A 12966-nucleotide genomic window follows, 5' to 3' on the forward strand; every position below is an offset into this window, starting at 1 on the left:
AATGACATGGATGGAGCTGGAGAGTATTTATTAGCAAAATAAGTCAGAGAAAGACAAATACCGTATGATTTTATTCATATGTGGAATTTAAAACACAAAATAAACACGTAAAGGAAAAAAAAGACAAACCAAGAAACAGACTCTTAACTCTAGAGAACCAGAGGGGTTATATGATTACCAGTGGGGAGGTAGGTTGGAGGGGGGTAAAATAGGTGATGGGGATTAAAGAGTACACTTATCATGATGGAGAAAAGAAAATTGTCACAATCCATGATAAATGAACTATTTACAACTGAAAAAGTCTGATAAAGGTCAGTTGACAAAATGAGCAGGAACAATAAAAATACTAAAAGTTGAGGCCCATACCCAGATAATTGAACATTTTTTTCTTAGAAAATGGGATTTAGCCATTTGAATATAACACAGTAAATGATCCTATTAGAATTCTCACATATGGACTCATGACCCACTCAGAAGGATCTGAAATATACTTTTGAATTGGCTAATCATTTTCTAGCAGAGTTTCCAGAAAATAATGAAGTTTTTTTGTTGTTGGTGGTTTTGTTGTTTTATTTTCCTTTGTTTTTTATTTCTTTTTTTTGTTTTTCTCAAGTATATTTTATTAAAATAATATACACATACAAAAGTGTGTTTCATAGGTATACAACTCAATGATGTTTCAAAAATTGAATACACTCAATCAAGACACAGAACATGACCAGTCCTTTAGAATCCACCATCATAGTCCCTTCCAGTCAGTAGGTACTCACACCCCCACCCCCTACTCCCAAACTGTTGGGAGATAATTATCATGGGTTCTGATGTTTCTGCACTCTTGGAAGCAGAAACACTGCCTTTGTTCAGAGTATCTTTTTTTTTTTTTCCAATAATTGAAGTTTATTGTCAAATTGGTTTCCATACAACACCCAATGCTCATCCCAAAAGGTGCCCTCCTCAATACCCATCACCTACCCTACCCTCCCTCCCACCCCCCATCAACCCTCAGTTCTCAGTTTTTAAGAGTCTCTTAAGCTTTGGCTCTCTTCCACTCTAAACTCTCTTTTTTTCCTTCCCCTCCCCCATGGGTTTCTGTTAAGTTTCTCAGGATCCACCTAAGAGTGAAACCATATGGTATCTGTCTTTCTCTGTATGGCTTATTTCACTTAGCATCACACTCTCCAGTTCCATCCACGTTGCTACAAAAGGCCATATTTCATTTTTTCTCATTGCCACGTAATATTCCATTGTGTATATAAACCACAATTTCTTTATCCATTCATCAGTTGATGGACATTTAGGCTCTTTCCATAATTTGGCTATTGTTGAGAGTGCTGCTATAAACATTGGGGTACAAGTGCCCCTATGCATCAGTACTCCTGTATCCCATGGGTAAATTCCTAGCAGTGCTACTGCTGGGTCATAGGGTAGGTCTATTTTTAATTTTTTGAGGAACCTCCACACTGTTTTCCAGAGTGGCTGCACCAGTTTGCATTCCCACCAACAGTGCAAGAGTGTTCTCGTTTTTCCACATCCTCTCCAGCATCTATAGTCTCCTGATTTGTTCATTTTGGCCACTCTGTTCAGAGTATCTTTTTAAGGATATCTGAGAACAGCCTTGGAAGACAGAAATAGTGTTTCCCTCCAGAGCAAAGGGCAGGTTTGCTTACAGCCTTGAAAAAATAGAGATTGTCTCCTATGGAACAAAGTACAGGTTTACTTGCTCTTCTATGTAGTAAAGATAATGTTGGCCTTCAAAGCAAAGGGCATACATGCTTAATTCCCATTATAAAGGATTCACTTTCCCTAAGCCCAGAGTTCCTCTCCTCTGCAGTCCACTGTGTGGGCAGGGGTCACTTGGCTTTCTTCATGCTGCAGAATAAGAATTAGGGTTCAAGCAACTGGTGCAAGCACTGAAGCTGGCTATTGAATTGTAACGTCCTTTGTCTCTGACTCAGCATCCATTAACTAAGCAGGCTAGCATGCTAAGTTTGTAAGTAGGGTAAAATACCAGAATTTTCACTGTTCTTCATAGTGATTACTATGCTGACTTCTATCATCATAGATTAGGTTTACTTGTTGTTAAACTTCAACTATAAATGGAATTATATAGCACATACTCTTGAGTCTGGCTTCTTTTCTCCAACATCATGTTTGTGAGATCCATTCATGTTATTACATGTAAGCACAGTTCTTTATTTCTCACAGTATTCCATGGTGTGAATATTTAAACTGTGTTTATTTTTTCTGCCAGTGATGAACATTGGGGAAGTTCCCAGTGTTAGCTATTAGGATTGTGCTGTTATAAACACTTCTTTGCACGTCTTTGTGAATACATGTATGCATTTCTGTTGGGTATATTCCCAGAACTGGATCAGAGGGTGTGCATAGATACTGCCAAACAATTGTCTAAAATTTTTGTATCAGGCTACTCTTCCACCATTGTGGTTTCTCTGTGTACTTTTCCACACTTGTTATTTTCCATCTTTTTAGTTTATCTGTTTTTTTTTCATACTGACATGCTTTCATTTTGCCATAACATGTACAAATAAATAGGCCAATGGTACCCTTCCAGTTTTACAGAGCAATCTCACAAGTATTTTTGCTGTTTAGGAAAAGCGATCTATCATTTGCTAGGTTGTTACCAGGGTAAATTGTCAAGATAATCAGGGCCACAAATTTTTTGTAGGTAATTTTCCCATGAAGACGACAATCTCTGAAGTCTTCAGCCTCTGACGAGACCAAGTTATTCAAATTGTATTTCTAAAGATACAGTTTTAACAGAAACAAGGTGAAAACTGTTGTGGATATTCACAGAATTCTCCATATTATACAGGAAATAGATATATATTCTTCCAAGTGTTCCCTCAATTGAAAGGAAAACAAATCTATATGACTGAATCTTCCCAGTAAGCAGAAGCAGAGAAAGTAACAGGATTTTACTAAATATGAGTGAAATTAAGAGCACAGTAGTTAATCTTTCACATAAATAAGGTCACATGAAAACAAGAGAGAAAACACCCAACATGGCATTGTTTTTCTTTAAAAAGCCCTTGGGTAGGTAACAGAGCTAACACTTCAGCCACCTGCAATTCTCCCATCCCAGTCCTGAGAAAAGTAGCCCTTCTGTCACCACTCACAGAGCAAGCATCCCTTCCTTGCAGGTTCACAGTCAACCCAGTCTTAATTCTAGGCCCTGCATTTCATTGGCAGTTTCTGCTGCTGGCCTTTAGTTCAGTTTTCCCTGCATGGGGCACCCATCACAACCTCTTTGGTTCTTTCATCCACTTTGAGCAGCAAACACCTTTCTTTCCATCTAGACTGGTCTTCCCTTAAACCCTATAGGCATTGCTAAGGGAAGGAGGGGCTGGAAGTGTGCAGAGGGGCAGTAAGAGCTGTGGTAGTCTTCTTGACAGGACTCCCATTCTGTCTCTGGAGAAGAAAAGAGAGAGAGATTAAACTAAAGAGCCTGCTTTTGCAGATGTGTCTGGGCTGACACTTTTTTTTTTAATGTTTTTGTTGAGGGTGAGGCTACCACTTTTAAAAAGAGGTAGGAGAGATAGGAGAGAAAGAGACAGAAGGAAATGAGAAAGAGAAGACAAAGCGTACACTCACCATGGCACCTGTGACACTTAATCATGTTGAAGGTGAAGAATGGAGGCAACTTACAGTCCCTAGATTTTATATGAATTCCCTGGGTGAGGCTGAGAAAGCCTGGTATTTTATCACCAAGGACATTATCATTATCCTCGTTATGTGAATAGGGTCTAACTCATCACCTCAACCACTTGCCTGACAGCCTGTAGGTTTCCTGAGTGGTGGTTGTGGTGGTAAGGATTGGGGTCTTGTAGGGGAGGAATAGAAAGGTCTTTCATGGGCTGGCAGGAAACATGGACCCACCACCAGTTCTGGAGATCAGTGTTTATCTAAAATCAGAAAGTGGAGCTGACAATGGTCTGGAAAATGTCCATCCAGCAGGCAACAGCCTGAAGGGGTGGGTATAGGCAGCAGTCGGTGACCAGAAGGGTAAGAAGAGCAATGGAGTTGCATAAATCACATAGACCAAGTGGCACACTGCTGTTTTCCCTGGGTTTTATTAATGCCCAGCAATTGTCCACAGGTGATGAGCAAAGTGAGTAAAACAGGCTCCTGAACATAGCTAGAAATCCAGGTGGTAGTGACCAGGCTAGAGGCCCTGGGAACAAACAAGCAGTGTAGATAAAAGCAGTGCAATTTATAATATCATTTGTTTGGCTTAGAAGAGTGTGAACCATGCCACATAGCCTGTGATGTTAATATGGAACTGCCATGAAGTTCTAATGTTAAAGTTGAGAGAACGAATGTTCAAAGAAAGGAAGATGCTGAAAGGTCAGCACATAAAGAGTAATGGGCATATCCAGTGCTGTTGCCAAAGCACAGGTCCAGCAGGAAATGGTAGGGGATCTTGTATGGGAGTATTTTCAAGGGTGAGGTTAACCACTTTGGAACTCAAGGAGATCTCTACTGGCTTCCTTATCTGGCCAAGTCTGGCTTTACGGGCTCTTTCATGCAATAGGTAGTATTCAAGTGGATTTGGCCAGAGATCCTCTTTGATAATCTCAGCAATTCTGTCAGACTCTGGGAGGTTGTGGTCTGAAAACCAGGCAATGAAGCTGCAGATGATGTCTTGATTCTTATGACGTCTTGCTTGGAGTGGCAAGAGACATCACTTGGCTGGGAGTTCTAACCTCATATTCCTTGACAGTGAGCTTGTTTCTGCACTATGGGTTTCTTAGAAAGAAAAGCTTGAACTTGCAGCCCATCCTAGGGTATCTGAAGCCCTTCACCTCCATATTGGTTATGTACTTAAACATCTATGCTTCTTAGCCTCTAATCAGGGTGGACAGCTGTGGGTGGTTCCAAAAGGCCCTGACCCAGAAGCTGGGGATATTCTGAATGATGTAGTTCCTCTGCTCTAGGTAGTGTTGCCATACCTTCCCAAATTTGTGCTCCACCTGCAGTATGGCTCTGTCAGCCTGAGCGTTCCGTGTCCATTTCTGGCTGGCTGGCCGGCCTCCACGGAGCTCATGTGGAGAGCCACATTCAGGGACCAGGGACCTCCCTTGGCTTTCACCTAATTTACCACTTTGTTTTCCTCCACTGCTTCCATTTCTTCACCTCCTGGCTTCTCCTCCACCACTCCAGCCCTCTCTTCCTCACCCACTGCTCCTCAGAAGATGGCACACCTTTCAGTCTGTTTTCTTGGCCTTTGCCCGAGCCATCACTTCAGACCCCAGCCTCCATGTGCCATAGATCTCTAGGCCCTTGTCCCCACTAGGACCATGTGGCTCAAGCCATTTTTCATGTTGCTTTCATTTACTCAGAGGCTGCTTCTAGGCCCTTCATGGGTCAGTCTCGTGATAGTCCATTTCCATAACCTGTGCCATCCTATTTCTGCCTCGCTAGTGTGTGTGTGATGTTATCACATGCTGGTTTTAAGTTGCATTTACCTCCTGTGTAACAAAGAAACTTTTCATGTGTTTTGATATCCTCTCCTTACGAGGTGTCTGAGTCTTCTCCCCATTTTTCTGTTGCGTATTCTGTATTTTTCATATTGATTTGTAGGAATCCTTTATGCATTCTAGATACAAGTCTGTTTAGAAACAGGTGTATTGCAAATGTCTCCTCCCTTTCTTAGTTACTTTCCTCTATTTTAACTATGTCTTTGGATGAACGGAAGTTTTAAATTGTAACCTATTCCAATTTATCACTTTCCCCTTTTAGATTAGTGATTTTTATTTTCTGTTTAAGAAATCTTCACTGTCCAGGATCTTTCACTTTTATACCTACAGTTGATCTGAAATTGGTTATTGTGAATGATGTGATAGGAATCAAGATTCATTTTTCCATATAAATATTGAATTGACCAGACCCTGTTTATTGAGAAGACCATCACCTCCCCATGCATGGGTTTTTAAATGTTTGCATCAAAAATGGCATATGTCATTAGCCAGAGCTAGTCATATGGCCTTGCCTAGCTTCACAAGGTCAGGTAAGTGCTATCGTCTAGGAAAAAAAAAACTAGAAGTACTGGTGAGTATTATATCACTCATCAAAGAGTATAACCTGAGTAATGTGTAAAATTAGCAGAGTTAGGCCAAAGAAAGAGAAAAAGTAAATGAGGAACATTAGAGGAGAAAAATGAAAAACAATAAAATATCAACCAAAGATTAACAATAAAATGAGGAAGAGACTAAGTAAACAGTATTTGGAATGAAAAATAGTCACAGTAGTGACTTAAAGAACTATCAGAGGGCATGATGGAAAACATTATGCCAATGCATTTTCAAACCTGGATGAAATATATTATTTCACAGAATGTATTTCATTGACACTGACTGAAAGGCAGTAGAAAACCTAAACAGATGTAGAAACAATAAATAAGTTGAATCAAGAGTTTCAAAGTAATCTTTGCACAAAATAGCATGAGGCTGAAATGATGTTGAGACAAATACTACTATACCTACATAGTCTATTAAATACATAGTCTATTAAACATTAAATATTTATTGTGTGCCTGTGCTATGCCTGGCACACTTCTAGGCCCTTGGGGTATATTGGTAAACAGAACAAAGATTTCTTTCCTTTTGGAGTTTCTAACAGAGGAGAAAGACAATAAATAACACTTAAACAGTAAAACATAATAGGAAGTGATGAGTACTATGGAAAAGAAACAAGAATTGAATAAGGGGAATGAGGGTTCTAGGAGTAGGGAGTGGGGAACAATAATTTTAAAAGGGGTGGTCAGAGGAAGCCTCATTGAAATGGTAAGATTCTGGCAAAGATTCAAAGACGAGAGACTTGGCTAGAGGATATTATAGAGAAGAGCATTCTAAGAAGAGAGAAGAGCTAAGCAGAGGCTGTAAGACAGGAGCATGCCTAGGGCATTCAAAGAATAACAAGGAGATCACTGTGACTGGAGCAGAGTGAATGAGAGAGGCCAAATCAAGTAGGGTCTCATAGGATATTGTAAGACTTGTGGCTTCTGCTCTTAGTGAGATGGAAAGCCCCTTCAGAAATTTGAACAGAGGACTCAAAATCTGGCTTAGGTTTTGCATGGATTGTTTTAGGTCCTGGGTGACAAATAGACTGGATGGGGGCAGTGGTAGATGCAGGGAGATCTTTTAGAAGGCTATCCAAAGTAGTCCAGGTGAAAGAAATTTCTCAGACCAAGTGGTAGCAATGGAGGTGGATGGTGGGTGTAGTATGATGGTAATGCCAGCATGGTTTCATGATAAATTGGGTAGGGGAATCAGACAAAGAAGTCAAAAATGACTCCATGGATTTTGACCTGAGTAGCTGGTAAGATAGAGTTGCCAGAAGCAGAAAAGGGGAAGATCATGATGGAGCCGATCTCTACAGAAGAATCAGAAGTTTACTTTTGGATGAGTGAAGTTTAAAATGATTGTTAGACAACAGTTGAGATAGTAAGGATTAGAAATCTGAAACTCAGGTCTGTGACCAGGATACAGATTTGGGAATAAACAGCATACATGATACTTAAAGCCAGAGAGCTAGATGAAATCACCAAGGGTGTGAGTATAGATATACTAAGCCCTGGGGCCTCCAAAATTATAAGGTCAAGGAGAATAAGACTAAGGAGAGACCACTGAGGTAGGAGGGAATGAGAGTGTGCAGTGTGCTGGCAGCCTGATGCATAAAGGGAAGTGTTCAACTGTGTTCACATGTGTGACATGGTGATGACAGGTCAAATAAAATGAAGTCTGAGAATTGACCATTGGATTTTACAGCAAAAAGAATCACTGGTGACTCAGGAAGAGCACTTTCAGTGGAGTGAGGGGGCTGGAGTGGGTTTTTAGGGGAATGAGAGAAAATAAATTTGAGACAGTGAACATTGACAATTCTTTTGAAGAATTTGCTCCAAAAGGAAATAAAGAAATGGGGTCATCACTTGACAAGAACAGTTTTGGAAGCGTGGGAGGGTGACAGCTTAGCTATAATGGGTTTAAGAGGAAATGTGAAGGGAGAAAGTGAAGGTAGCAAGTATACACAACTCTTGAGGAGTTGTGGTCTACAGAAGGGGGGTGAGAGCTGGTGGAGAAAGTAGGTTAATGAAAGTGTCTTTAAAATGGGGGAAAAGGAAGTATGTGTACGTGCTGATGTCAATGATTTGGTAGGGAGCAAAAAATGATGTAGGAGAGAGGAAGGAGAATCATTCGATGGATGCCCTTGAATAGATGAGATCAGATGGAATCTGGAGCCTACGTGGAGAAGGTGGAGGACTTGGCTGTCGATGGGAGCATGGTAAGTTCACCTGTAGGAACTGCAGGAAGGCAAAGGATAAGGGTATGTATGCTGGTCAGTGGGTAGAAGTGGTGGAATCTATGAAGTTCTCTTCTGATTTCTTCAGTGTTATAAGTAAGGCAGAAAGCAAGATTATTAAAAGGATGAGGCAAGAGGCAGTGGGATTCTGAGAAGAGAGCTCTCAAGGTCATGGATTTGAAGTGAGTTACGTCAGCATGGTTGGGAATTTTTCTTCAGCCACATTCAGTGTACAGGCGCAGCATGAGTAAGCAGAGTTAGATTTAGAGCTGAAGCAAGAAGAGCAAGAAAATGATGACAATAATCGATCTTAGAATTGAAGCTGCAGGAATAGAGGACAAACAGGGATGAGGGGCAGTGAACAGGTGGCCTGATCAATGCACTGGAAGACCCAGGGAATTGAGGTGTTGTTGGGTCAAGTACCAGAGTGCGCTGGAGGGATGCCACAGAGGTTGGGGAGTGGAACACAGAGGATTGGTCAGAATCTTACTCATCCTTCCAAATGGGGCTCAGATGAGGCAGATTGAGGATGAGGTCATTCCAGGTGGGGAGGTCAGTGAACCACGAGGCCAGGGTGTGAATGATCACTGATGTGTATATTGAAATGCTGGAAAGATAAGGCCAGAGAGCAGTGAGAAAGAGCCAGGAGCTAAAATCATTGAGAAATGAGGGGGGTATGACCTGGGGATCATGACCTGGGCATGAATGCAGGGCATTAGGCGATCTAAAGTGATGACAGGAGATTTAAAGCTGGGCCTGTATTCTAGGGCCAATGTTAATTACATAGCAATGCCACCTTTGCTGAAAGCAGTTAGTGGGAAAGCAGATACTTTTAGAATTTCATATTAATGTCACAGACCCTGTATTTCACTATTTTTCTCAGAGTGCCTAGAAGAAGGTTACACATATAGGATCTGATAAAAAATAAGCAATGTGTATGTTTGTTTGTTTTTTTTTAATTAGAAAGTGAATGGTGACTATACTGGGTTTAGGGTGAATGGCAATTTCTCTTGGGGTCTTTCATTCTGTTTGAGTCCTAGAGGATGGACTAGAAACTACTGAAGAGAACAAAATAGGATTTTAAGTTGGGGCTTGAAACATTCTGGCTATATGTATGTGTATATATATTTATATATATATATATATTTATATATATATGTAATATAATATATAATATATACATAACATAAATATATATTTACATATTTTTTTAGATTTATATATGTGTATATATATATATATTTTAGAAAGGGATACATATATATATTACATATTTTAGAAAGGGGGAACATATATATTATATACACATATATTTTAGAAAGGGGGAATATATATATATATATATATATATTAGAAAGATATATATTAGAATATATATATATATATATATATATAAGAAAGGGGGAATAAAGAAAGATAATACAAAATATATGAACTGTCTAGTTAACCAGAAGCAGAAATAGAAATGTGAAAAGAGAGGAAGAGGGAAGAGGGGAGAGATAGAGAAAGAAAAAGGGAAGAAAGAAAGAAAAATGAGGAAAGAAAGAAGGATGGCTTCTTGGGAGAAGTCCATAGTAGCCACAATTCTGCACAGCATAGAATTGTGAAGTGTTTAAATTCTCTGGGAAACAGAAAAAAAAAACCCCATGATCTTTTAATGGATAAACTTAATATAAGATGAATGAAGAGAGCCTGTGAATTGTGTAGTCTTAATTCCCTTTGACTCTTCAAATCCTGTTGAGCAGTTCTTCCTTGCTTTGAAAGGGATCTCTCTTGACTTAAATTCTTTAAGCAAGTATGTTTGTATAATTTGGCACGCAGAGCCATGGTTCCTTGGGCTGGGCCACCCAGGGTAGAACGTTGAGGACCTCAATCTGGTGTTACTTACTTAAGACCAGAAAGAATGCTGGTAGACAAGTGAAGGAGATACACACTTTGTTACTTTCCTCAGTTTCCCATAGAAAGCCCATGAAACTGTGTTTGCAGAAGGAATTGGTGAAAAAGAGGCTTTGAGTGATTAACCAAGTAGCTTTACAGCTGCAGTCATCTCTCTACAGCCTCTTGGAAAAAGTATATAAATAGAAGTGGAATGAAAATATTTTAGTTACCAGAGAGTGGGTAATGATTTACCCTGGGAAAGTCAATAATTGTGATTTAATCATGTGCTAGGAATACAGCACTCAGAAAGAGCAAATATGCATGATGGTGCCTGATAAAACCATAAGGGGCTGAAAGTCTCTGTAGGGTGCTGGTCTGGCGTGGTGGAGCCAGATAGCAGGGGTGACTGTGATCAGCCTACAGATGTAAAGAGCCACTTAAAAAATTGAAAAAAATGGTATAAAACATTACATAAAATATGTTTGTAATATCTAAATGCTAAACATAATCATTTTAACTTAATTGGGATGAAACTAATGATTAAAAATAAGGAAGCTGATACTATAGCAAATCAATAAAATTAATTTATGAAAATTTGAAATATGGGATCTTTTTTTAAAAAAATAGCATGACCTTGAAAAACAAAGTGCATCACGGTGTCATCATTACAGGAGCATATTTTTTGAGCCAACTTTTCCAGCTGCTTGAAAAGACTCTTTTAGACTCTGTACTAGTTACAGAATGGTGAACAGAATTTTGTTCTAATGCCTGTTTTCTTCTCAGCTGTCATTTTGAAACAATCTCTTTTTTTAATCAGTTTTTTTCTTTAGAAATAACAATGTTTTTGTGTTTTGGTGCATTACATTTTCACTGAACCCTCTGCACTAGGCACTGTCATTAGCCCCATTTTACAGATAGGATGACTGAGGTGCAGAAATAAGAAGTAATTTGCTCGTGGACACTTAGTAAATGGCAAAGTCAGGAATCAGGCAGTCAGATCCCTAAGTTCTTCCTCTTAAACACTGCAGGGTACATCCTGAGACTTTCTAGGCCTCAATTTTCTCGTGGTGGTTATGTCAAATAAGATAAGGAGCTCAGGTGGTGGAGGGTTGGGGATGGGGATGAGGTTGATTTTGTCTTTATCTGTTTCTGTATTGTTTCACTTGTTACAATGAACATGAATTAGTCCTGCATTTTTGTAATCAAGTAAAACAATTTTAACGCCTATAAGAGTGCCTGGGATAGACAGGCACCCAATAAAGTTGTTGCTATTATGTCTGAAAGCAAAGTCCTAGAGTTTCCACTTGACTTAATAGGGATTTGTTAGCTCCGGAAGCTTGGTTGTGAAGGAAAGAAATAAGATAGGGCAATAGGTAGAGAAGAATTCAGGTTAGAGGTTTTTATTTTCCAATGAGAAGGGCTTGTATATCCTGAAGTGAGGGGTGGGGAGGGCAGGAGGGAGAGCAAATTGGTGTGAGTGCGCCAATAGAGTGAAGTCCCAAGGAACAAGGGAGGGGGATAGTTCTGGAACCCTTTACCTTGAAAAACGTTAATATGACTTCACTGTTGGTAGATAAGCCCCATTTTATAAGCTTGCTGAGGTTATAAAAATAACAAGATCATTTTGGAAAATGAGAAAGGAATGAAAAGAACGCTATGGTTTTATTTATCTACCTGGTTCTGTGCAATGTGAGAATAGGTTTTCTGAAGAGGAGCCAACAGTTTATTTTTCCATTTGTGGGTTACAATGGTAACATGATTGTTGGCAAAAGAACATCTTTTCAAGTGGCTTCCCTTGGTGTAGGTCAGCAGGGTAACAAGAGGAGGTATTTCTGCAGCTGGGCGAAAGGTTCAGAACCATCTTCCTGGAATCTCATTTCAGAGTCTAAAATAGATGTGAAATACTGTGCTATTTGGGAATTGGGGGCCTATTCCTTCTAAGCACATCTGCTGGTAGCTGTTGAAATTCAAATAAATTCAAATAAAGTCCAAGTAATGCTCATATTATACTTATGGATTTCAAGGAGTGTTTAAAAAACACACCTCCAGAAAACCTACACTGCAGTCACTGATGTTGATGAAGACACAATATGAAAGCCTTGCTTTTTGGCCAACCATGGTTTTTCTGAGTCTGAACCACAACATTTAATCTCTTAAAAACACCCCTTTCTCCCTATCTGAGTCACTTTTCAACTGAGATTCGTTTTCATTTGCAAAATTTTAAATATGAACTCTATCCAACAGTTGTGGGTTTTGATTTTGATCATTCTGCAGCCTTCAGTAGTTGAAATGAGGTTGCTAGACTATTGAAGTCAGAAAGCCAGGACTGAATAGATGCATTTTTCCTCTTTGCCTTTTCTCCAGTAAATGACAGTTTTCATTTGGGTGCTGTGACTAAGGTAACTTGGTATATCTATTTATTTACACACAATTCCATTTTATAAAGAAATCAGGGCCTCTTTTAAAAGGCAAACATAGGGAGCACCTGGGTGGCTCATTCGGTTGAGCATTTGACTCTGATTTCAGCTCAGGTCATGATCCCAGAGTCTTGGGATCAAGCCCTGTGTTGGGTTCCATGCTGAGCATGGAGCTTGCTTAAGATTCTCTCTTTCCCTCTTGCCCTCTCCCCCATTCTCTCCCCCTCTCTCTCTCAAATAAAAAATTAAACAAAAAAAAAGCAAGTATAGGACAGAAAAATATGGGAATTTCTCTTTCATTGAACTGTGACTCTCTGTAAGGAAATGTGATCTACGAAATGTATTGAAGGAA

General features: G+C 39.6%; 2 protein-coding genes across 3 annotated transcripts in view; one reads left to right on the forward strand and one right to left on the reverse strand.

Annotated features, from left to right (window-relative positions):
* ACYP2 (acylphosphatase 2) overlaps positions 1-12966 on the forward strand; it is a 189852-nt gene that overhangs the window by 137373 nt on the left and 39513 nt on the right. The gene's annotated exons all lie outside the window — the stretch shown is intronic.
* TSPYL6 (TSPY like 6) overlaps positions 1521-12966 on the reverse strand; it is a 35708-nt gene continuing 24262 nt past the window's right edge. The window contains 4 exon segments of the mRNA XM_043553189.1: positions 1521-4685; positions 4687-5027; positions 5030-5234; positions 5236-5310. Coding sequence (XP_043409124.1) covers positions 4367-4685; positions 4687-5027; positions 5030-5234; positions 5236-5310 — 940 coding nt within the window. The 3' untranslated portion in view covers positions 1521-4366.

This window comes from Prionailurus bengalensis, chromosome A3 (genome assembly GCF_016509475.1).
Source record: "Prionailurus bengalensis isolate Pbe53 chromosome A3, Fcat_Pben_1.1_paternal_pri, whole genome shotgun sequence".
In the NCBI taxonomy this organism is placed as follows: domain Eukaryota; kingdom Metazoa; phylum Chordata; class Mammalia; order Carnivora; family Felidae; genus Prionailurus; species Prionailurus bengalensis.